The sequence below is a fragment of the Rhizophagus irregularis genome, chromosome 19 (assembly GCF_026210795.1).
Source record: "Rhizophagus irregularis chromosome 19, complete sequence".
NCBI classification, from domain to species: Eukaryota; Fungi; Glomeromycota; class Glomeromycetes; order Glomerales; family Glomeraceae; genus Rhizophagus; species Rhizophagus irregularis.
Window position 1 is genome coordinate 991,618 of NC_089447.1, and position 24,585 is coordinate 1,016,202.

At 27.2% G+C, this 24,585-nt stretch overlaps 6 protein-coding genes across 6 annotated transcripts; 4 read left to right on the forward strand and 2 right to left on the reverse strand.

The window, feature by feature from the left end:
• Positions 1-4,446: 4,446 nt before the first annotated feature.
• Positions 4,447-6,728, forward strand: OCT59_010727 (uncharacterized protein; the record flags this gene model as incomplete). The annotated part of the gene is made up of 8 exons (XM_025312558.2): positions 4,447-4,602; positions 4,682-4,792; positions 4,884-4,956; positions 5,022-5,098; positions 5,184-5,289; positions 5,371-5,583; positions 5,684-5,802; positions 5,865-6,728. 8 exons carry the CDS (start codon positions 4,447-4,449, stop codon positions 6,726-6,728), a joined length of 1,719 nt encoding a protein of 572 aa, XP_025189491.2.
• A 111-nt stretch (positions 6,729-6,839) lies between these two features.
• OCT59_010728 (uncharacterized protein) lies at positions 6,840-8,489 on the reverse strand. The gene is made up of 4 exons (XM_025312557.2): positions 8,124-8,489; positions 7,859-8,002; positions 7,610-7,762; positions 6,840-7,520 (listed from the first exon to the last, which is right to left on the reverse strand). The coding sequence occupies exons 1-4, from the start codon at positions 8,267-8,269 to the stop codon at positions 7,334-7,336; spliced, it is 630 nt and encodes a 209-aa protein (XP_025189490.1). The 5' UTR covers positions 8,270-8,489; the 3' UTR covers positions 6,840-7,333.
• Positions 8,490-11,686: 3,197 nt separating this feature from the next.
• OCT59_010729 (uncharacterized protein) lies at positions 11,687-14,567 on the forward strand. Its single transcript, XM_066136082.1, has 4 exons — positions 11,687-11,839; positions 11,970-12,136; positions 12,565-14,074; positions 14,151-14,567. The coding sequence occupies exons 1-4, from the start codon at positions 11,739-11,741 to the stop codon at positions 14,335-14,337; spliced, it is 1,965 nt and encodes a 654-aa protein (XP_066000750.1). The 5' UTR covers positions 11,687-11,738; the 3' UTR covers positions 14,338-14,567.
• A 156-nt stretch (positions 14,568-14,723) lies between these two features.
• OCT59_010730 (rRNA-processing protein fcf1) lies at positions 14,724-15,950 on the reverse strand (the record flags this gene model as incomplete). Its single annotated transcript, XM_025312555.2, has 7 exons — positions 14,724-15,026; positions 15,109-15,196; positions 15,278-15,350; positions 15,428-15,576; positions 15,661-15,726; positions 15,816-15,883; positions 15,948-15,950. The coding sequence occupies 7 exons, from the start codon at positions 15,948-15,950 to the stop codon at positions 14,886-14,888; spliced, it is 588 nt and encodes a 195-aa protein (XP_025189488.1). The 3' UTR covers positions 14,724-14,885.
• Positions 15,951-16,875: 925 nt separating this feature from the next.
• On the forward strand, positions 16,876-18,426 carry OCT59_010731 (uncharacterized protein). The gene is made up of 4 exons (XM_025312554.2): positions 16,876-17,083; positions 17,174-17,581; positions 17,649-17,696; positions 17,767-18,426. Exons 1-4 carry the CDS (start codon positions 16,969-16,971, stop codon positions 18,114-18,116), a joined length of 921 nt encoding a protein of 306 aa, XP_025189487.1. The 5' UTR covers positions 16,876-16,968; the 3' UTR covers positions 18,117-18,426.
• Positions 18,427-18,503: 77 nt separating this feature from the next.
• OCT59_010732 (uncharacterized protein) lies at positions 18,504-18,970 on the forward strand (the record flags this gene model as incomplete). Its single annotated transcript, XM_066136083.1, has 2 exons — positions 18,504-18,522; positions 18,618-18,970. 2 exons carry the CDS (start codon positions 18,504-18,506, stop codon positions 18,968-18,970), a joined length of 372 nt encoding a protein of 123 aa, XP_066000751.1.
• Positions 18,971-24,585: the final 5,615 nt, after the last annotated feature.

The following is a 24,585-nucleotide window of genomic DNA, read 5'->3' on the forward strand; positions in this document are numbered from 1 at the left end:
TTTTAAACTTTCATTAGTTAAATTATCATCAAATAGTCATTTATCCAAATGAAAAAAAATAAAAAGTAATTATATATAGTATAAATATTTAGTAAAAAAAATCAGAAAATAATATCAAAAAATCTATTTCAATTATAATTATATTGTATAAAATTGCAGAGTTTTGCCTAAGACTTTCATATAGTAGTTTCAATAAAGTTTTGCTATTTTGGAAAATTGATTTAAAATTATTATACTTAAAAAAAAAATAATAATTAATAAAATTTTTTATATTTTAAAATCAGTTTAATTAATTTTTTAAAAATTATTCATTTTTTAAAGTTTTACTATATAAATTAAATAGTAATCAAGTATTTTTTTTGATTTAAAACTAAAAAATTTACAATTAAAACATTTATATTGCAAATTACCATTAAATTTTTTTTTACTTTATTTTTCTTACAGTAAAGTTATAAAATCTTTCATATTCTATACAGTAATTGTATATAATTGTAATTTAAAAAAATTAGATCTGCATAATATCTAATAAAACTAATAAAATACAATCAATTATATTAATATAAAAAATTGGCTCAAAAATTCAAATAAAATAAATATAAACCAGTTTTATTAATTGATAATATAATATTTTTATTAGTATCAGTAGGTGACATCTCCCAAAGAGAAAGTTAGCAAAATTCTAATAAAAATATTAAAAATATGATTTTATATAATTTTTTTTTAATATAAACTAATAAATTTTATTATAATATTTAGATATTAAAATTGGAACTTAATATTTATTTTTTTATTTAAGCCAAGATAAACTTTTTAGAATATTAAAGAAATTTGTAATATTATGGATATTAATTATACAAATAGAATATTTGTAAATCATTTATTCTGAAAATATATTGCATAAAAATTAAATAATGGAAAATTAAATTTATAAGCTATTATAATGTAATATTATATTAATTTTTTGCAAAATTAAATATATAAGCAATTATTATATCAATTTGAATTTTTTTACTTTATTATTAAAATTCATTTTATTTAGATACTAAACATAAAATGAAAAGCAAATGTTGCAAAATAATCACTTTCAGGTATTTCAAGAGTATTTAATTAAATTTTTATTATAATAATTATAAGTCTAATATAAATGCAAAACTTAATATAGAAATTTCAATGCAAAAAATATAGAAAATAATTCATATTTTAAGAAAAAATTAAAACAAAACCATTTATTAAAATTTAAAATACCATATAAATTCTTAAGATAATTTAATTAATAATCTTTATTTTAAGTTTATAATATTACTATTAATATTATAAAATAAATAATTTGGCTAGTTATCAATATAAAAAAATACTAGAAATATATAAATAAATATATACAAATTAATTGTTTAGTAAATATAAGTATAATTAGATAACTGTATAAATGGCATTAATTAAAGAATAATAAATATTATATACAATTAGTTCTTATTATAACAAATTTTAATTATTTAATATAATGAATTATTTGATATAATGAATCTTTAGTGTTATACCAATTTTTACATATAAAAAAAAAATTTGCTTTACTAATTAAATGCTGTATATCATTTAATGAAGTAAATCTGTAAACTTTTGATAATAAACTTTTTTAAATACAATAATAATATTTTATGTAACATATGTTGTATATAACATAAGAAATTATAATATATTACAATATACCAAAATTTTATATATTATACTAGATTTTTCCATTATATTAAAATTTGCTATATTTTATTAATGAATTTTCTTATAATAAAGGTCTAATTGACTAAACCATCAACTTCGTTATATTGAGAGCTAAATTTTTAGGCTATAAAATTCTAGAATTTATACCAATTTCTCTTATATTACTTATAGTATTAATTATTTCTCCTTTTTTTTAATTAAATAGTTAGTATAAATATAATGCCATTATTAAAGTTAAATAATAGGAGTATTTTATTTAAAAATACAGTGTGTAACAAAAAAATTGGAATTAAAAAATTGTCTGTAACACCATGATGATCGCACTAAATTATATGTAAAATAGCTTATTCGAAAGCTGAAAACCTGTAGATTTTATCAATAGTAAATTAAAATGGTATTTACTAATGCAGTAATTTTTTATAATTAAGCTTATAATAATAATTTTTTTAGATTAAACCTTTTTTATAACTAATTTAGAATTAATGTGTATTTCTTTGCATAAAGTGCAGTAAATAGTCAAAAAAAAATTTTTTAATTTATACTTTTCTATTGTTCTTGATAATATTTGAGAAATTTTCAATGACTTTGTATTCATTATAAATTCACAAATTACAAATTATATTTTTCCTTCAAAAATCAACACTTGTAGTTAATTTTCTCAAGAAGTAAAAAAGCATTATGATCATGGAAGATGTCAAAATGTAGCCCTGATATTCAAGTTTATTTTGCATTTTAAATGATAAAAATTGAACTTATTTTGAGTGAACTACATGCATTTTTGTAGTTTGAATAATTTTTTAGCTTTTTTACTATATACCGAAATTGAGGAATTTTGAAGAGTAAATTTTTCATCATTCTACCATAAATGTTTCTATACTGCTGATTTTTTGGTATCAACTTTTTTACATTATTCTTAACAATATTTGAATGTTTTTAATTTAAATTCAATATTCAAATGCTTTGTAATCTTAATTTATTTTTTTATTATATTTTTCTGTTTAAAGTAAATATTTACAGCGAAATTTTTCAAAAAATGATGAAGCAATTATAATTTTAAAAGATATCATACTATAAATCTTGGTCATAGGTTTATTATCCAATTTACACAAAGAAAATCAGATTTATTTTGAGCGTATAATACGCATTTTTATTACATGAATGATATTCTGGTTTTTTTTGTTACACACTGTATGTCTTTTATTTTATACTAAAATTATCTATATTTACTATAATACTGTAAAATTTGAAGAATATTTGGATTGTATTTCAAATTTAGGTGATAATTTTTGCATAATAAATCTTTAATAATATTATATATTATAATTGATTAATATTGATATTTCTGCTAAAAATGTAATTACAACTAAGTCTTACTAATCACAACTCACAATTTGCAACTGAACTATATTTTTTTTACATAACTATAATTACATAATTATTTGAAAAACAATTAAAGCATCAACCTTAATTTTTGCCAATAATCTGAATTGACTTTATGAAAATCAGCCAAGAAAATTTCTGAAATATTTTTATAATACTTTTAGGAAATATATCTAAAAATCACATTGCAAAAAAATAATACAAGTGGAAAAGGTTGCAGGTATTTTTAAGATTATCAAACTTAAGCAATTATGAATTAAAGTTGAATTTAACAGCTTCTCTTACCAACAAAAAACATGAACTCATTATTAATAGTATAACCTGATATAAAGCATATTTTATAAATCTTATTACTAATGGATTTAAACAACATTATAAATTAAAAAATCTTTTGCTTAATATAATAGGTTTCATAATCTACCAGGTAAAGACATTAGAACAATTTGCTAAGATGGTGCATTATATACATCATCTATCTAATTAGTTAACATAACTACCTGGCAGTATACATATGGAATTCTATTAGAGAATAATAAAAGGTTTATAAATTAATAATATTTGAGTAGGATATAGATTTTACTCTATGTATAATTTCTAGTATTTACTTTAATAAATTTATAAATATATTGCAGTTAGCAAAAAAAAAAAACAAATAATCTGAATTCTTTCCATTTAATTAATAGCAATGGATTTTGAAAGAGATTGTTATTATATAGTAATCTTTATTGTTGTGACTTTTTAGCCCACTTGTTAAGGGTTTTTACTGAAGTTTCATAAAAAAGTCTCTAAAATTTTATCTATCAAGACAATTATTTAATAAAAGAATATGCTTGAAGGTATTTTTGCATTGTAAAATTTTGGCAAAGCAGATTATATACTTGTTTGTAAGAACTGATAAGTTTAATTACTTTTACAGATGAATAAAGATTATTTAAGATATTGTTTTGTAAGTACTATTTTTGAAATTTCTAATAAATGAATTTAAGGTAAACTTTAGTTAAGTCTTTTAACTTTTCTTTTCTTTCTTTTACAATAATCTTTACAAACTTTTTTTATGTAGAAAGATTTTCCTGCCTTCCCTCCACGAAATGCAGTAATTTATTTATTATGATCCATAATGATTTTATTTTTGATTTTTTCGTTTATTTTTTTGATTTTTTTTCGTTTATTTTTTTGTTTATTTTTTTATTTATTTGTTTATACTTGGAAAGTAAATTTTATCAGTATAAATATGACATGATTGGTCGATAAATACAATTCTCATCTTGAAGTCATGTGACATTCGATATATAAATCGGTACCATACAGTATTTTTCTTTTTAAGTTCTTTAACTCGAACGAATAAAAGATATGGAAGAAGAAATTCGTGAGAAGGTAGTTACAGAAACTGTTGAAACTATTTCAATACCTGAACAAAAACCTCAAATAACAATAGAAACTCCTCAACAAGAAGTTCAATTAAATGTAAAGAAATGGCACGAAATTTTCTCGGATTTTTTCATTAAGGTAATGTTTGTTTTTTTCAAAGCATTTTATTAAATTTTGATAATTAATTTAAGGAATAGAAATCGACTCTTTTTAATAGATTGGAATGATCGAAACTAATAGAGCTTTATTAATGGAATTAATTGTCTTATCAACGAATAATGAAAAACAAATTCCAAATCATATTGATTGGTTATTGAAAGAATTAACGGTAAAATTTCCTTTATTTATTCGTTGTTCTATTATCTATTATTTTTTTTATTATTACATTAACAAAAAATAAAATTTTCTTCGAAAAAAAGGCATTGAAATCAAGAATTGGTGATTCTTCTTCTTCAGAGTCTGCTAAGAGAAAAATTGAACCGGAAAAAAATGGTTTGTCATATGAAAATTTTTTTGTGAAAATAATTGTTATTAAGTATTGATTTTTGATTAATTAGGTGAAGGAAGTCTGGCAAAAAAAGTTCAAATACTAATGAATCCACAAGAAGTTCAAATCAGAACAACGAATTCTGAGGTAGATTTTATGAAGTTTGAGCATATATGTATACATATATTTGATTCTAATTTGGATAACACGCCATATATATACATACACATAGCTCGAGCAACGAATTGATAATTTCATACAATTAAAGAAATCAGAAATAAATAATAGTAATCGTGCCGAATTTTTGAGGAAGTCAACTAATCCTCTAGATCCTAATGGTAAACGTATACTCATCCATTTATTTTAGTATATATCTATCTATGAGAAAATCTATTCATAAATAAATTAATCAAACGCAGATGAACAATCATGCGCTCGGTCTGATGCTGCCGAAATAAATCGAAATATACAAATGAAACTTGATGTAGTAAATAATGAAGATGGACCTTTAGCTCGTTCGACATTTACTTCAACTAATCACAATCGAAGCGATTCTATTAAAAGGTCTTTAGCCGAATTACCCAGAGGTGTTGAGGAAAGATTTCAAAACATTGAAAAGCATTTAGATATAGGTAAATAATATTTTAATTTGAATTTTTTCATTATACATGTATGTATTTAATGCAGATAAGTTTAAGTTTCTTTGCTCGTAAAATATCATGCAACAATTAGTTACACCTGTTCCTCTTAGTGTTTACGAACGATTAAAAGCGTTGGAGGATAAAATAATGCAACTTGAACGAGATTATCCTACCTGGTCAGCTATACATTTTAATCAGCCAAATCGTCAGGTGAGATAATGATCTTGATCGAAAGATATTATGCACTTGATTAATAACCTGTTGATTCACAGTATTCAACTCCCGTGATGACAATGATGCAGACACCCATAAATAATCCTCCCTCTTCAGTTGTCACGTCTACATTTTCAGTCACGCCAACGACACAAACCTATCCATCGATTGATGTGAAACGTACTTCACCCAGCTTGGTATCAACAAATCTATATAATTCAAAGAATCCACGCATTGCACCACGTCCGATTAAACCTAAAGGAAGAGGTCGAGGACAATCTTCATTGACGCGATCAGTTATGGAACAACTGAAATTAATTAATCGTACTGACAATGAAAAGCAAAATGATAATAATGGAACATTTACTCCTATATTAACGAAACCTTCAAATGAGACTTCAAAATCACAAATACAAATACTTCCTCAATCAACTCCACAATTGTCAATACAACAAAGAGCTCCTCAAGTTCAAATACAACCCCAGTTACGTCCTCAAATTATACAACCATCAGTTAATAAATCAAGTGTTACACCAATTCCTATAGCACCTAAACCTTCTGTGCAACAACAACAAAAAAAGATCATAGCGGAAGAAATAATGGCATCAAAGGTATCAATTATTAGAGAAGATCGTAGCGCATCCCCAATAATCGATCCAGGGAGTAATAATGAAACTGTTTCTAAGGAAGACAATATGATGGAAATGGACGTAGAATCCAATGAAGTGAAAAAATCTCACGATATATCAGGTGAAGATGAAAGTTCTATAGTTATTGAAAATGATGATCTAAGTACGAATAGTACAAATACAGAAATTACGCTGATTAATGGCAATGTTACAAATGATATAAATGGTACTGATGCTACCGATCTTGTTTCGAACACTAATGAAAATAAAGAACTTGAACAAATTAAAAACTAAAAAAACTATTTATAATTAATTACATGTAATAAATCAAATAATTTTTGTTGTCACATTTGAATATTTTTTTTTTATTTTTATTTTTATCTAATTTTTTTATTTTTTTTTCTTCTATGACTAATTTGTTCTATATCCTTAAACTGGATCTCTAATGTTTCTATTTGAAGGAAAAAAATAAAATAAAATAAAAGGGAAAAATTACAAAGGAATAATGAAATAAGATTTAGAAAATTAAACTAATTTCTCTAATTCTAATAAACTTAAATGTCAAAAAAAAAAAATTTACAAAAATGTTCCTTTTTTTTTAAACCTCATTTCGTTGAAAATTAATTAAATTTTTGTCTAAATGAAAATGATGATTAACATTAAGAAAAGAGATTTTTTGAAAGATTAATATCTACAATTAAAATAAAGATTATAGTAAGAAATAAAATTATAATATTAAAATCTAAATTTATTTTTTTGAGTGGTTTCGTTTTTTTATGGTTAATATATTTATGGAAACCATTCATCAGGTAATTATTAAGTGAAAAGAAAAAAAAAAGAAAAAAAGAGGTTAGTAAAATTAAAAGAAGTTTCATTATATATGATCCATCAATATTCTGTCATACATGATCTATTCTCATTGTGTCATTATTATTCAGATCACCATCATTTTCGTTGGTGACACTAGAAATTAAAGAGGTTTCTCCAACGTGAGCTTCCAGAAAATATTTAAAATCTTTTTCTGGTTCATTCTTAAAATTTAGCCAAAATGAATGCGCAGAAAGACAAGATAGTAAATATGCAGCTCTACAATTGTGATGAAATAAAAGATCAAGATTTAATATTTATAATAAAATCAAAACAAACACAAATTATTATATATATATAAAACATACTTTAGATCATCCATTTGGCGTCGTTTTTTCTGATCGATAACGCGCTCCTTTTGATTCTGCTTATCTGAAGAGATAATGGTACCTTGTGAATGATGGTTACGAGTAGTTCGAGATGAGTACCTTTTTTGTATTTTATCATGTGACACTTGTTTTCTATATTGAATTAGATCAAAATATTTAAAAATGAGATCCAAAAGGTTTAAAATGGACTTAATTGTAATAAGAAAAAAAGTAATAAATCATATTTACAACGCATCCTGTTGGTGACGCGGTCTCAAGAAGAATTTGGTAAGTTTGCCTTGGTTGACTTTTAGGATAGGTGCTTTTGTAGGACCTACTGCGTTGAGAAGCTTGCTAATTTCACCACTGACAGTGTTTCGCGGAGTTGCACCACTATAAATTATAAAAAGGACGACATTTTGAAGTGAGTTTTAATTAAAAATATAAAAATTTTTTTGAGACGTGCGAGATGATGTCATTACGAATTCTAAAATTCAGATGGAATGGTACTTACTGAAAAACAACTAACTGACGTCTCGTCATTTCGTCAACTAACTCTTGTAAAGAGAGTGGATGGTTGGTTGTTTCAAGAACCGCAATGACGCCAGAGATTATTTTACTATGACCGTGATATACGTATTTTGAAGTTTTGGACGGCATGATGTGACAAAGATGGAAGAATGAAATTCTAAAATTCTAGTAATTGTAAGAGTAATAAGTGGCAATAAAAAGACACGATATAATAAAGTAAATAGAAGTATAAAGAGAAACGGATCAAGTGTATGGAAGGAATGAAAATGGCAGGGATTGTTTTTTTTCTTGCCAAGTTTACTAGGAATTTACAGTAGGTTGGTTGTCAATAAAATGGATAGTTGTTTGCTACGTATTTATGTATGTCGGTCGCGTCGAGATAATTTGTACGATGAGAGGTTTTTTTTGGCACCAATTCGTGGTACAATGTTCAATCTTTAATACCGGTAGTAACCTGACTCCCGATGTGTACGTGTAACACGCATTATTTATGCCAATAAAAAATTCATATTATAAAACTTAACCGCAGGGAGTGCGTTAAATTTCAACTCTAATCTCTTAAAAAGTAAAAAATCCATTTTTCCATTAACTTTAAATGAAATTTGTACAAGGTAATCAAAAAATTGATTCAGGAGATCATATCTTTTTAACTTAAAAAATAAATCTATTTATTTAATAAAAAAAACAATCTTTTAAAAAAAAGGGAATTTTTTTTTTTATCTTTCAAGGAATTAGACTTCCATTTCTACCTTTTATTATATGATACATTTCAAAGTATTAAAAAATGTGAAAAATTTACAAGTCTAATATGAAATATTTGCTAGTTTTTAAAGAGATGATGAAAATAAGTTGATTTAAAAAAGCCGATTTAGATTATTTAGATTGAAAAGATTCTTTATATAGGTATAATCCATTAAATAAATAAGGTTTAAATCCAAAAATCGGTATCACCTTATAAAGCGTTAATATATTAGATTTTAATTTTGAAAAATTTTCGATTATTGTTACACGAGTTATATTTCAAAATTGTTAATTATTAGATTTGTTAGAATTTTTGAAATAGATATTCACCTTTGTGGACCCAGTAAGATCGTCAAGGCATGGCAAGTCTGGTGATTCCCAATGAAAAGAGAGGCACATATATTAATAATGTATTATTCAAATATTTCAACAGATATTTTCTGATGGAACAATACTATTAAGATTGTTACTAGTATTTGTTATTATATCATATTGTACATGTTTCAAATCCAAACACAAAAAAATGAGTTACGCAAAAAAAAATTCTTTACGCGTGCCATGTCAACGAAAGAATCAAAATATTAAGATATATTTTCTGCGTTTCAAAAAAGAAAAAAGAAAAAAAAATATTGAATATTTATAATAATTTTGCAAGTATAAATTACTAATATAAAAAGATTACCGGTTAAAATAACCGCCGCTTTTCCCGATTTTAGAGCCGACTTAATGATAAGTTCAAAGAACATCCTAAATTTGATGGTTTACACCTGGAATGTTAGGATATCATGAAAATACTTAAAATATACCGAAAAATGGCAACAAGTATCAATATATAAAGAACACAAGAGATTAGTAATTAATTTAATCAAGATTTACCGATAACGTTTAAGAATCGTTAAACATTGTTATCTTATTTTAACGCGAACTTAAAACGAAATAACTAAACCAAGTTAAAAAGTCAAAAGACAATCACGGAAACTTTACTGAATATGACAATGTGCGTTTATAAAAATAGCCCATTATAGGGTTTATCTTTGTCCGGGAATTAAAATAATTAAAATTTGCATGATTATTTTGAACTTTGCATAATTCATGTGATAAATATGTAATATGATTGGCTGTTTACTGCATGCATGCTCAGGCTATGTGTTATAGCAAGTTATTACTTAATTTCGGAATTTAGAATCTTCTAATGCTATATAATATATAAATTATTACCATATAAGTATATACGTATACATATTCTTTGTTGTGAAAGACAATTTGGAATTTTTTCGCATCAGAAATGAACACATTCTAGAAAGACACCGTTTTAAGCTATCTCTTGGGCGAACAAAGCATTTTATAGTCAATAGTTGTGGATAATATCTCTCCTTACAAAGTAGGTTATTTTTATTTAAAAGAATAATTAATATTAAAAATAGGATAATTCTATTTTTTGCATTATAAGCCTTATTCTCTTTATTCTTAGTATTGACACTTTATAAGGTAATTATTTACTTTAAATGCCCAATTTTTAAACCTTATTTTGTATACTATACTAAATAAATGCTCATTAAATATATATTAATAAAAAATACTACAAGTTTTGAATGCCTTAAAATTATTTTAATATTATTAATAATAACAATTAAAAACAATTACAACAATGAAATATTTATGAACGAACAAGTAATTAAAATATTAATTGTATATGCATTTGTATCTTATTGATTGATAGCAAATTCGATCTCATCTAACATTTACTATAAGTATTTAACGTGGCATTTGTTGTTATATTAAAAAAAAAAACATTTGCATGTGTCACATTCAAAAAAGATCATCGGGTTCTAAAAGAAAAATATCCCTCAGTTAAAACAAAAATTGAAGGGTGTAACATATTGGCTACTTATGAAACGTTGAATCAAAGGAATCTAGTTTAGTCATAATAGTAAGGATCAACAAGATTAATACGCGCGCGTAAGCGCAGTAAACATTTCATTGTGGCGTTTCTTTTATCGGTTGATCATTTTTTTGGTGATCCGGAATAAAGATATAAAAAGATAGCCGATTCATATTAATCACGATAGTTTCGTTCTTGATCCACGCGTAATATTTACGCATTTATTTATCGTGTAAATCACTTTCCTTTTTTCATATTTAAAACCAATAATAGTATTTTAAAAATAAATATATTACACGGGTCGGAATTTTCCGAGTTACGTAAGTTATGTATTCCCAATATTCCACAAATCAATTCCTTTAAATAAAAGACGCAAAATTTAAACTATAAAGAAATCATTGTCTTAATTCTTACATTTTATTGATAAATAATCAAACTAAAAATGTTATTATTATCATTATCCGTTATTTTAAAAAAAAATATTCCCTTCTTTCTTATTCGCTTATGTATTAGCTCTTTAAACCTTTTTTTGGTTCTATTTTTTATTTATTTATTTTCATTTTTGTGTTATTTATTCGTCTAATCGTTTGAAAGAAAAAAAAACACGTAAAAAATTTTACAAATTTAACTAAAATAAATAAATATAGAAAATATATAATTACCATGAAACGCGATCTCATTTAGTGATGTTAATACAATGTCTAATAACGTAGTATTAGAATGAACATTAGAACTTTTTAAAACATCTAGAATTTTATTATGATATAATGTATCAATATCGACATGTTTGCATGGTTCACGTTTAATCTACGTCAGCTGATTTAAGATACCCCATTTTGCTATAATTACAAATTTGATCACAAACACGACATAATAAAGATTCGTTCCTTTAGTCACCAACCCTTAGGACCGCGCAATTTTTTGTTAAAAACTTTCCCCGTTTCATATTTCACGTTATTAAAACTTTTTTGAAATATGACTTCTGAAGTACAGAATCATATTGAAATTTCTGAACCTGACCTCAGCTCTCAAATTTATAAAGCAACTTATTCAGGAGTTCCAGTTTGGGAGTTTCGGTAAGTGCGAAAATATTTCATCAGTGTTCGCTTACTATTTAAAACTTTGACGCCTTAAATTTATGACCAAACATATTTCTGATATTTAAAATATTGTAATTATTGTATTTATGAACTTATTACTTTCTAGTGTTAAAAATGTAGCCGTTATGCGACGTAAAACTGATTCATGGCTCAACGCTACTCAAATTTTAAAAGTTGCGGATTTTGATAAGCCTCATCGAACTAGGATTTTGGAACGTGAAGTACAGAAAGGGGAACACGAAAAAGTTCAGGGAGGATATGGAAAATATCAAGGTTAGTAATACCTTTTATTATAGAATGTTCTTACATATGAACAAAATTCTCCTATAAGCTTTATATAGATCTTAAATATTATGATTTTCTTTTTTTTTCATTTATTATTTATATAAGTCAAACTTGTAAATCACGGATATATAAAAAAAACAAATGAAAATTATTTTATCACGTATATTATAATATAAAAAAATGATTTTTTTTTGGTCATTTTTCATTAATTATTTTATATATGTATATATTTTAAAAAAATATGAAATACGATAAAATGAATATTAATAAATGTATCCCTTAATAATATATTGTTTTTAATCTTTTCTTTTTTAATATAGGTACTTGGGTTCCATATGAGACAGGTGTGGATTTAGCGGAAAGATATCATGTTAAAGAACTTTTGCAGCCTATAATTGAATTTCAACCAACTTCAGAAAGTCCACCTCTTGCACCCAAACACATAACTGCCGCGTCCAATAAACCGCGTAAACCACGTGAACCTAAAGAGCCTAAACCAATTAAACCTAGACCGCCTAAAAAGACAAAAAAAGTCGAGCCAATAGAAGATGTCATGGAAGTTGATTCTGATCATGAAACAAATGAAATAGTCAGTGTTGAATCTAATACCAACGTGACTGTTTCCCCAATATCCTCTTTAACAACTACTCCCGCTCCAGTAGATTCTTCAAATGATTTAACAGAATCGGATGATGCCATTCCCGTTCAAAAAACAAAGCGAAAGCGTAAACAACCTGAACCTGCTACCGCGTCAAATAATAATACTAATGCGCCTAATCGTCCATCTAAAATAGCTAAGAATGTCACGACTGCCCCAGTTCAACAATATCAACAATATGAAATGCTTTTATGGTCATATTTTACAACGAATGGGACTTCAATACCGGATTTTATTCTCAATCCTCCTTCAGATTTTGATCCAAACATAGTAATTGATCAACAAGGACATACAGCACTTCATTGGGCTGCTGCGATGGCAAATCTTGAAATGACTCATCTTTTAAGCAAAGCTGGTTCAGATCTCGATCGTGGCAACATTCATGGGGAAACTGCTCTGATGAGGAGTGTTATGTTTCCATACAATTTTGATAACAAGTGTTTTAGTGATATGGTACAAATTTTGCATACGACGATACCAAATCTAGACATAAATGATCAGACTGTATTACACCATGTTGCAATATTTGCTTCCTCAAAAGGACGTATAGCTCCTTCTAAATATTATATGGAGATTTTGCTTTCAAATTTAGCTTTACATCCTAATGAAGAATATCGTAAAGCCATAATTAATAAGCAAAATCATGAAGGAGACACCGCTCTAAATATTTCTGCAAAATTTGCTAATAAAAAATTAGTTCGATTTCTCATGGATGCTGGAGCAGATCCTCAAATTCGGAACGCGATAGGTAAAAATGCTGAAGATTATATAGTAGAGTTGGATCATGAAGCCAAATCTCGAGCAGCGGCCGCAGCCGCTGAACATCATCATCAGGTTCAATTACATAATATTCCGCCAGTAAGTAGCATAGAAAGCCAAGAACCTCCTGTCACAACAATAACAGCTGGAGAAACGCCAGTTACATCATCAACGGGTGTTCAAATTTCGCAAAACTTTATTCCAAGTATTACTTCGATTTTGCAGGAGTTTGAAAATTCATATCAATTACAAATACAAGAAAAGGAACGAGAATTATCGGCTTCTCGCGCACGATTAGATAATGTCAATAACGATCTAAACAAAACTAGAAGTGTTATTGACGCGTTGAAAGACAAATACCGCGTTCTCCCTGCACGGAAAGAACGAATAAATGATTTATTCGGCATGGTGAAAGATAATGTGGAAAAGCGAAGGCAGCACCGACTTGACGCTACTATTTTAGAAGAGATGAAGAATGTTGCGCCTTTTCAAGGTGGCAATGCCGAAAAGTAAGAAAAATAATGATTTATATAATATTTATTTTTTATTGATCTCAAAATTTATTTTATAATTGTCTCTAATTAGATTAGCGGAGCTCAGGCATCAACTAGAAGAACTTAAATCTGGTAGACGACATTTGATAGGAGAATTAGTTAAGGTTAAGACTATGGCTCCTGATCGAAATATGACCCCATATAAGAGGGTTATTGGCTTGTTTAGTGGAGACTCTGGAACGTCTTCTGCTCCTCCTCAGATGGAAATGTCTATCTGATGGTTTGGAATTTTTTTTTTAAAAAAAAGAAAAGAAAAAAAAAATTAAAATTAAAATTAAAACATTACTAAAAAAATATAGATATCAACGTGCATATGCAAATAATAATAATAAAAGGAGTGATTTGGGAAAAGTGTTTGTGCACGTAAAAATTCTTTCATTTTATGTTATGTAAATATAATGAACATTCTTCAGGAAGATTAATAAATATTATATTATTTAAATTCACGGTATTTTTAATTTTTTAATTAATTATATTATATTGTCTTAATTGTTATTTAACGCGTCCTATATGAAATGATATCATTAGTTTGATATCATTTTATATTCTTCTACGCTTTAACGCGTCTAGTTTTGTTTTAAATTTTCTAATCTCATTATTTAAATTGTCTAATCTCGCATCATTCAATTAAATTTTAATTGCTTGAATCATAAATTTTCTCTAATTCCAAAGAGATTTTAAACATCATTCCATATATATATATATGGGTATATGAACAAATTGATTAACTTTATATTACATTATTGGAGATAGTTGTTAAAAATCTTTAAGCAGGAGCACCATAAGCTTCTGGTAATCTTTCTATTGTATATCTTCTTTTTGAAATATACATGATTGGGATACCGGGAATCTTACGAATGCGGCGCTTCAAATCTCGATCACACGTTGCCACTATGTAACATTTATGCTATAAAAATAAAACGAATTTTTTTAGTTGGACTAAATCAAGTGGTTCAAAAAATGAAATAATTGGTGATTTTGATAATTACTTGAGATACACGCTGTACAAGGCAGTCATCAGCATATGTTCCCTTATGCATACACGGTAATCTTTCAAATCTTGGATCACGAGCAACCCTGGTTTTAGGAACAAAAAAAAATAAGTATAACTTTACATCAAATTTTTTTATATCATATATGTTTTTGACAAAAATATACCTCAATGCGATTCTATATTTTGGCCCTAATTTCTCTAATTCTGCCATTACACAATCAGTGATACATGGGATACCTATCGTTAAAACGAAGGGTGTCAATGAGATAAAAATTGTTTCCAAAAAAGATCAATATAATACATATAATACATACATTTGGCATATAAGCAGTCCATCATCGACCGTACAAGTTCCAGCTTATTTTGAATTGAGAAATTAATAAAATTTGTATCCACCATTACTCGATAAGGTGGACCAAGTGCTGTATTATATCTAAAGAATAACGACGAAGCTACCTGCGGTCTTTAATAAAAAATTAAGTGAACATGTGAACATATGATATTTTGACTTGACATTTGAAATCATGTGGATAATTTTTTTTCTTACACATTACGAACAGATTCTTTAGTTTTTTCTTCCTGTCTCTTCTTTTGTTTTTCTTGTATAGATTTACTGATTTAATTTAAATAAACAAAGATAATTTATCTGTTAATGTTTATGTACGCAAATATTTAATCTTTTCAAATAAATTATATACTAACAGTCTTGAATCGGCCGGATTTATCAATCGTTTTACTTCGGCAAATTTTCTCGTTTTCTTTGCTTTCCCCTAATTATATTAATATAATTTTTAATTTTTAGATCAACAATAAATTTGAGATGTAGTATCTTACCATTTTTTTTTCTCTTTGGCGAATTTCAAAGTATGGATCAGTTAAAAATTATGAGATTGTGTAACTGTAACACTCAATAAGTTTCGTCACGTGAGAATGAACTTTGCGATTGTAATGTACTTTTTCGAAACTTTTTAATAACTAATAACTGACTTATTGCTGTACTTGGTGGAGGAAGGCACGCAATATGACGTATGATAAGCTCGTTCTTTGTCCCGTAGCCGTAGAGCGCTTTTAAATTCCTAGGAGAACATGAATATAAGACTTGAAAGACAACTTTAGCTAGGATGGTGTTGATATTGAAAACTTTGTAAATGAAATGAGAAGAATTCATAATAAAAATTGGTGGTTGAAAGCACGTTAAATGGTCAAAAAAAAGAGAAGAATTTGGTTAATAGTAATTAGAATCCAAAGAAACTGGATATAATGAACTTGTATGATGTTTCTGCGAATTTCAATAATTTAGGTGAAACTTTTGGAAAACAATTAGATTTCTATTTAAGGAATAACGTGTATTGTCAGTATATACGTGTAAAAATAGAGGATAAATAATATACACGTCAAATCCAGCCAAAATTATGAATTATACTGTATATATGCTAAGAAAGTTCTCTGTTCTTTTGCCGGTCAAACACAAGATCAAAGGAAGCAATAATGAATATTTATTTGGGTGAATACATTATGAATCTAGATAAATTACTTGAGTAAATAAATATTTTATCTTGGGATTTGGACTGCTACACGGCTCTCTATAAAAGATCTATATACTGTATCATAAATTTTTTTTTAAAAAAATTGAAAGTCTACGTCAGCAGAATTTCAACGAATATCACGTGCCACGTGGCGGTTAGAATTGTCTACGTAATTGTTATTACACCTATTTTAGTAATTATTAATATATTAATGTAGCACTGCGAAATATTTTCGTGTCCTAATTTCCTTGGGTACTTTCGTGTTTTTTAGGATTGAGTTGTCGAAAGTACAAAAGTATCTATCTTTATTACATTAATGAGATTTTAAAATGGAGCAAAATAATAGCGGTATCGTTGAACAAAATAATGAATATAAAGAGTTCGTTGAAAAGATATACACTAAGCAGGCTGATAGCTGCATTTATAACCAACAGTCACTAGCAGGTAATATTTTCGCTTAAATGTTTATGTTCTATTTTAAGAACAATGTATGCGTATAATTACTAAATACAGAATGTGGATTGTACATTCAAGACGATAACGCGATTCTTCAAACCGTGCAATGTAGTTCACAGATTCAACCTGTAAATTTCAGTACTTCTTTAGTATCAAATCAAGAGAATCAAGAATATGCTGCTACTACACAGATACTCAATGTACAGCAAACCCAATGTGAAACAACACAGACAGATATGACAGATATTAAAATTGAACCAGTTGAATCACCAGAGTCAATTAGCCCACAATGGATCATGTCGGCTCCCTTGAAGTATCAGGCTAATTATTTATCTGTTGGGTCAATTTCGAGTCCTTACCATTCCCAGGTTATAACAGCAGCAGCTCCAAAGATATCAGAAATTCAGGAAAACGAAATGATTAATACACCAAAATCAAATGTTACGGTGTGTACAGAAAATTTAAAACCCATCGAACTAACAAAAAGTACGTCCTATATTATAAGTTATACATATATACGAAAACAACGTTAATTTTTTGTATTTATTGACAGGTTCGCCGTCAAAATTTCGTGCAGTAGAATTCGTTTTAAATAATCTCGGTAAAAATTATTTATTCTCAGAAATGAATTTATTTTCGTGGCCAACATTCTAACATATCATTTTTATAAGACTCAGTACCTGGTGAAGAAAAATTTTATGGTTGGAGTGATAAAGCAAAGGATTTTGCAAATACTCAATTGTCGAAAGAGTCGCATGAAAGTGTTTATGCGCAAAAAATTAATTCAAATGTAAAAAATTCAAACAATTCTCAATCGACATCAGTTGTTATGGCTGAACAAACTGATCTGTCACATGTTGGACCATCAAAAAGAAAATCTGATAAATCCTCCTCAAAGAGAAAGAATAAAGTCCTGAAAAATACTAATTGGGCTGCAGAAAAGGATCGTACTTTGAAAACATATTCAAATAATTTGATGAGAAAGAAACCAAAATCCTGGCAGCCTCAAGAGCATTGCTGATGAGGATCTGTCTTCATATATTTAATTTATTTTGGATAAATTATGGTATGTATATATTTTTGATCCGTCGATACAATACAGTTTATATAACGTATTGCACGAACGTTTAATTTATTTAAAAATATATTAATTAATTATTATATTGAAATAAATATTCCAGTTTTTTTTTTTTTGCATTATAGAAGATTTTATAGATTTTATGTATTTAATTCAATATATTTTACATATTAATATTTTATTATCATATATATATAACATCATCAATTTCAATTATGCATTAAACTATATTGGCAATTAAATTATAATTTATACTTAAGATGTTTATCCCTGTGGACGCACTCCAATTGAATCTTGAGAGAGCATCCATTTGAGAAGGAAATTTATCTCATGTTTCAACTATTACTCGGTATGTTCCTCAATTATGAGATTGTTCAAACTATAACAAAATAATGATTCCCGTCTTATTTTCTTTTTTTTCAATAAATAATCCGGTTGATCAAGCCGTTGCCTTTCGATTCCATACTTGCTATAGGAACAGACGTCATGCTAACGGAAAATGGTTAGGAGTTATCAATGGCCTTTCGGTCGTAGAATTTTATATTGAAGAGAATATCGGTGAGAGAGAACCACGAGATTATATTGCTAGTCAAACACCGTTATCTGTTCAACAAAACCAACGCAATCAATCAAAACATGCGCAGTGTGAGCGAGGATTCATTAAATATGAACCATGCAACTGTAGATCCTATTATGTTGAAGAAAACTACTTCGGAGAAATATTGTCTAGCATTACTTGTACCCACGGGTCGAAACAACAATACAATCCGATCTTTGTACGTTCCATTTGGGTGTGATATCAGTACAGTTTAACAAATATATATTTAGTCCTAAAAATTTACTATTAAAGATTTTTGGATTTTGTGATACATACATGTCGATTCGAATCAATTGCCGGATGAATTTACTCTCATTACGATTTTTCAACTAAAAAACGATTCTTTTTTTAAAATGCAATTTTTATAATTATTTATATTATTTTACTTTATAAACAGGGATATTAAATAAATTATATTTATTAATTAATGACTTTAAGTGCTTAATAGTTTATTAAAAAGATGCGACTTCAATACCAATACCAATGGCTATGACTATGTCCTGAATATTTTGAAATGATTCCTTGAGTTCAGTTCTTTGTATTCGTACTTTCTTTAACCCATCTGACAAAAGTTTACATTGTTTGAGATTGTGACGTATTTGGATGCGTCTTTAGGTCCAACTTGTTGAAAAGTCCCTTACTTGTTGCCGATGGATGATAATATATTAAATGTTAGTTTTACAGTGAAATTCGATATCCCAGAACCTCGATATAACGGATCATAAGTAAAATCTTGATATATCGGAACTTGGGTCTGGAACGGATTATCATAATCTATAATTAATTTACCCTTGATATATCAAATTTCTTGATATACGGATTTTACTAGTGGAACGGATGGTTCCATTATATCGAATTTCATTATGTATATACAAACTTGTAGAATTTTTTTTTTTGAATCACTTATTAGTGGATTATGCAACCCAAAGTCCACTATCCAAATCGTTTAGCAGAATAATATGCATAATTTAATTCTAAATCAATAGGTTCCTGATTCAAGATTTTTTAAGAATTATATGATGATGACTATTAGTAAATGCTTGTGCATTGTTTCTACCTAGTCTCGTTTTTTTTTTTGAAGAAGACATAAAAAGTGTCCACTCTAAAATTTCATAATTATTTTTAGAATAAATTTATAAAGCGTAGCAATCGATGGTAAATGAACCCATTGTGATATCCATTTAGTAAAATATTCGAAGACCTCAATTATTCCTTTTTCTAAATTTAAAGAGTTTCCCAATTCATCATTTGATATTGAATTTATAGCATTCAATAATTCATTAGAAAAAGATTGTTTTAATCCATTCTTGAATTGTCTGATGCTAACCAATTGATCATTGTATAATTTGTGACTTTAACCTAACGAGATCCAAGTGGTAATTGTATTTGAATCTAAATCAATCATCATATAAATTACGAATAATATTTAATGGTTTGTCTTTATCACTAGTATCATAACTGTCATGAAATTCAACTGAATCTTGTCCAATTAAAACTGTATTAAGGACTATTTTTTTGTCTAATTTAGCATCATTAATCCAATCATTTAAGTCTTACCATTTTACTAATAAATCAATAAGCAAATTGAATCGATATTACTTTACATACAGTTCACCTTAACGAGATCTAAGTGGTAATTGGTATTTAATCCAAATCAATCATCATATAAATTACGAATAATATTAGCATTAATATTTAATGGTTTATCATTAGTATTGTAACCGTCATGCCAATTATAGGGATGTGATAGTTTTGTATTATTCGAAAGCTTCTGTTTCAAATGATTTAATACAATTTGTACAATATGTAAGGTACAATCAACTCACAATATATTTAAACCCATTTTTTTTATTGAAAAGAACAATAACACCTTTTTCATCACCTGAAAGAGATGTTGTAATATCTGAGGGACACTTCTTAATGTCTAAACCATCCTGCGATTTGGGATATTTGAGAGCTGATATAAACGTTAGAGGTATCTTGATGGCATGTGCGTAATGTGAAAGTAGATAGCCAATTGCGAGTTACCTCTCCAATCAAATAAGTTAATTTGAGAACCATATATATATGTATATATATACATTCAACTGACGATTGACCTATTTGATAAATACTGATAACAAGCCAAACAGTATTTTTGAAATGTACTCGCGTTCATTTATTTTAAAAATAGATTTGATTTTTCTTTAAAAGTAACATCAGAAATATTTTGTGATTATCGAATTAAAGACCGAATTTCAGATACATGCTTTGATTTACGAAGATGACGTGAGCAAACACAAAGTGATTGTGTACGATGAATGAGATGTTCCATCTTGTTTTTGTTGAAAGTTGGCATTTATAAAGACTTTGTGATATATGCTATTTTGAAATAAGTTTTCCTTTATTTGGACCTTTAGAGTAACGCATAATTGTAATGATTTGATGCTAAAACTACTACTTCAGATAGTTGTTGAACTCCGAAGAAATTAATTTAATTTGTTTTTACTTAATTTTGACAGATTTGTTATCAGATCTAAAAATCTTGACTCACCCATTTCATTTATAAAACTCTATTGATTTTTATTTTTTTGTCATCTTTTTCATCTCCAACTTTTATTCAATTGACGGGCACGACTTTGAACCTAAATTTTTTTTAAGTCTAACAACTTGGTTTAAGTTATCATTCAATACATTATAGCCTAAAAAGCAATGAGACACTTCGTTTTCTTGAAAAATACAAAAGAAAAATTGTTTTTATTTAGAGAGCTGTATCCAAAAGACTTTATTTATTGTTTCTTAAAATATAAATGATACTTTTTGTTGAAAAAAACGAACTGTACATGAAGAGACAATAATTTTAGAATATTTTTGTAAGATTTGAAGTGAAAATAATAGGAAAGGCATAATATTATTAAAGTTCAAATTTAGTGAATGATTGTATCAGAATTTCGGAATTACAAAAAAAATCTTTGATAGTAAAAACATTCCATCGGAATTAGAAGCAGAACCTTCCGCATCCCACAAGAGAACGACGCCCGCGAAGGTCTTATCAGATAAGCACTTTCGAAAAAAAAGGTTTTACGATTATGATGTGAAACACACTCATGCAAGCTCCTGAAATTGCTACCAAAGAAACAATAGAAACAATTCATTTTTCGTGATCAATTAATCAGAAATTGATTAGATCAGTAATTAATTTGTTGGCCTCGAAAATAAATCGGACGGCTTTTCACATGCAAAAGAAAAACGTTCGAGAAACATATGAATCATTTCAAAAAAGGAGATCTTAATTGTTACATAATTATTGCATTATTAAACAAACAATAATAAAAACAAACAACAAACAAAAGCAAAAAAAAATGTACTGGCGGACATGCATGATAAGGCGTGATTCGTAAATAATTTTTTTTCTTTGCAGGTGCCGAACACGAATTGATACCGGCATATTGATTATTTAAACGGTAAATTTTCTAAAAAAATTAAATAAAAAGAATTTTTTAATATCAAAAAAAAAAATGATCTCAAAACATAAAAAACATAAACACACAGCTATTACAGCTATTACAGCTATTGCTATAGCTAATTACTCTTCAAATATCATAAAAGATATTAATTTTAAAATTTCAAAAAGAAATTTATTTAATGATCAAAATTGATCAATAATTTTAAAAATAAAAAAATTATTTTTAAGAACCATTAAACAACTGTTTTGCAAATGGTATTAAACCATTTGCAAAACAATTGTTTAACAGTTGTTTAATGGTTCTTCTTTTTATTAAATACAACTTCTTTATAGATCCCTTTTTTGGATAGGTATTAAAAAATTTTATAAGTTCAGAGAACCTCTATTGATTGATTATTCCCATTATCTCATAAATTTTCCTTCTTTTAAAAACAAATTCTATTATCAAAAATAACTCTTGTCTTTTTTTTTAAACAAATTCCAATAGTGATTTTTCATACAATAGATTTTATCGTTTTTTTTCTTGAATGTAATTTCAGTTTTTTTTTTGATATAATAAACGATTTTTTTAACTTGTCAATACCATGTGGATAATTTTGTCTAACTAATTTTGGATTATCGCATACTGTCAAAGTATCACGTACTGTTTAATTACGTATCTGTGTAGCAACAAAATAAGGTTGTTGCACAAAAAAAATTGAATGATGTTAATTAATTGGTCGTGTAATATTATAAAAGATAATCCCCTCCCAAAGTATTAAATTAAAGTGTACAATTCCAGCCTTTTCATATGAATTTTCAAACTTTGTAGTTTGTACATGTGTAACATTTCAAAAATTTCGCCGTCCATTGATTGATTTCCTTATAATATTCCGTATTTCTTTTGAATTGATTTTTTTTGCAATTAAAAATTCGTCTACTTAACTTAAATTAAAGTTCTTATTTTGGGCTGATAAAATAAACAATTTATAGTTTCTTCTTTTTAAATATCTTAGCATTCGCCAATTGAAATGTTAAATGAATTTAAGTTAACGTTTCAATCCTTTATGAAATAAAATTATCGAATCAGAAATATTCAGTAAAGCACAATTATATATCATTGGTTAGGGATCAAATTTTATCTTGAACCTAATCCCTATAAAAACTTTGTTCCGTGTTTTTTTTATTCCATGTTATTCCCGTTAAAATGTATCACATTCACGGAATTAATAGCCTCAAGACAAATAGATAAAATATAATAACAAATTCATTCGTAACTATTAAAGAGTATAAATTCCAAAAAAAAAATGCAGTGAATGCAGTGATCATAGTTGTGCTACGTTGCAAATGTCAAAATTAAAAAATCATATGAAAAAGTGACATTTTTAGCTTCTTCTCTTTGGCAAATTTTGATACGTTGTAGTTTTTCAGAAGAAAATGGGCTAAAAAAGGTATTTCCGAGCGAATAAACTCACGAAATCATCACGAATGAAAGTCCTGCAGCATATTCCTTTTTCCCATTGCCTTTTGCAATGTTAAACCATCAGCACTGCAATAGGAAGTGATGGTTTTCTTCAAATAAAATTTCTTGAATAGTACCCACTGAACCATTGACCAAACCGGCTTCTGTCCACAAGTTAGATCTGAGCATAACCCTCGCACCTCTTGCCAACAATAATTGAGTCTCAAGTCCTTTTTCCTAAGTCTGAATCAACATTACGTGCCTCATTACCGCCTGTATAAACTGCATTGATTCTGGTAACAAGGCAATTTAGCATTCTAAGCTTATTAATGTTAAATTGTCGACATCGGACTCTCCGAATGTAATACAGTTGGTGCATCAGCAAATCGCGTGGAAAAGACTTTCCTGTCATATATCGCATTACGCAACCTCAAATAATATGGCTCTACTCGCATACTTGGATATGTACTGTAGAACAGTTGTTCATACTGAGAATCGATCTCAATTCAACGTTTGCGCGTCAATCTTGAAGTTGCAGCCGGACATGTGGGTTTACGAACGGATCGTTCCTTACTGTTACTAATTCGAGTTTTTCGTTATCATCGCGATCATCGCATATGTAAGTATTTTCTATGACTTCCTTCGGATAGCCAAATCTGCAACACGAAGACAATACGACGGATTGCATCGTGTATTGTAGGCATCGCGCAACTCTTCAGGACAGTTTTTGACAAGGGTGGCTATATATAAATATGAGATAACTGACCAAAATGACGATCATGTTAAATCCATATGAACTCTCAAGGATAACTGATATTAATCACATTAAAAAATTTCAAAAATTTTTTTTTTGAAAAAAAAAAATTAATGTTATAATGATGTCATATGACACGAAATATAATCATTTATAAAGCACAAGATATATATA

Excerpts from the sequence above, each read along its gene's own strand:
- OCT59_010728 (XM_025312557.2), bottom strand. The coding sequence starts at position 8,269 with ATGCCGTCCAAAACTTCAAAATACGTATATCACGGTCATAGTAAAATA. Across the intron at positions 8,003-8,123 it reads CGTCAGTTAGTTGTTTTTCA|TGGTGCAACTCCGCGAAACA; the intron begins GTAAGTACCATT and ends TATAATTTATAG. Across the intron at positions 7,763-7,858 it reads CGTCACCAACAGGATGCGTT|AAAACAAGTGTCACATGATA; the intron begins GTAAATATGATT and ends AATTCAATATAG.
- OCT59_010731 (XM_025312554.2), top strand. The coding sequence starts at position 16,969 with ATGGAGCAAAATAATAGCGGTATCGTTGAACAAAATAATGAATATAAA. Across the intron at positions 17,582-17,648 it reads ACCCATCGAACTAACAAAAA|GTTCGCCGTCAAAATTTCGT; the intron begins GTACGTCCTATA and ends ATTTATTGACAG. Across the intron at positions 17,697-17,766 it reads ATTCGTTTTAAATAATCTCG|ACTCAGTACCTGGTGAAGAA; the intron begins GTAAAAATTATT and ends CATTTTTATAAG.
- OCT59_010729 (XM_066136082.1), top strand. The coding sequence starts at position 11,739 with ATGACTTCTGAAGTACAGAATCATATTGAAATTTCTGAACCTGACCTC. Across the intron at positions 11,840-11,969 it reads GTTCCAGTTTGGGAGTTTCG|TGTTAAAAATGTAGCCGTTA; the intron begins GTAAGTGCGAAA and ends ATTACTTTCTAG. Across the intron at positions 12,137-12,564 it reads AGGATATGGAAAATATCAAG|AAAGTCCACCTCTTGCACCC; the intron begins GTTAGTAATACC and ends AACCAACTTCAG.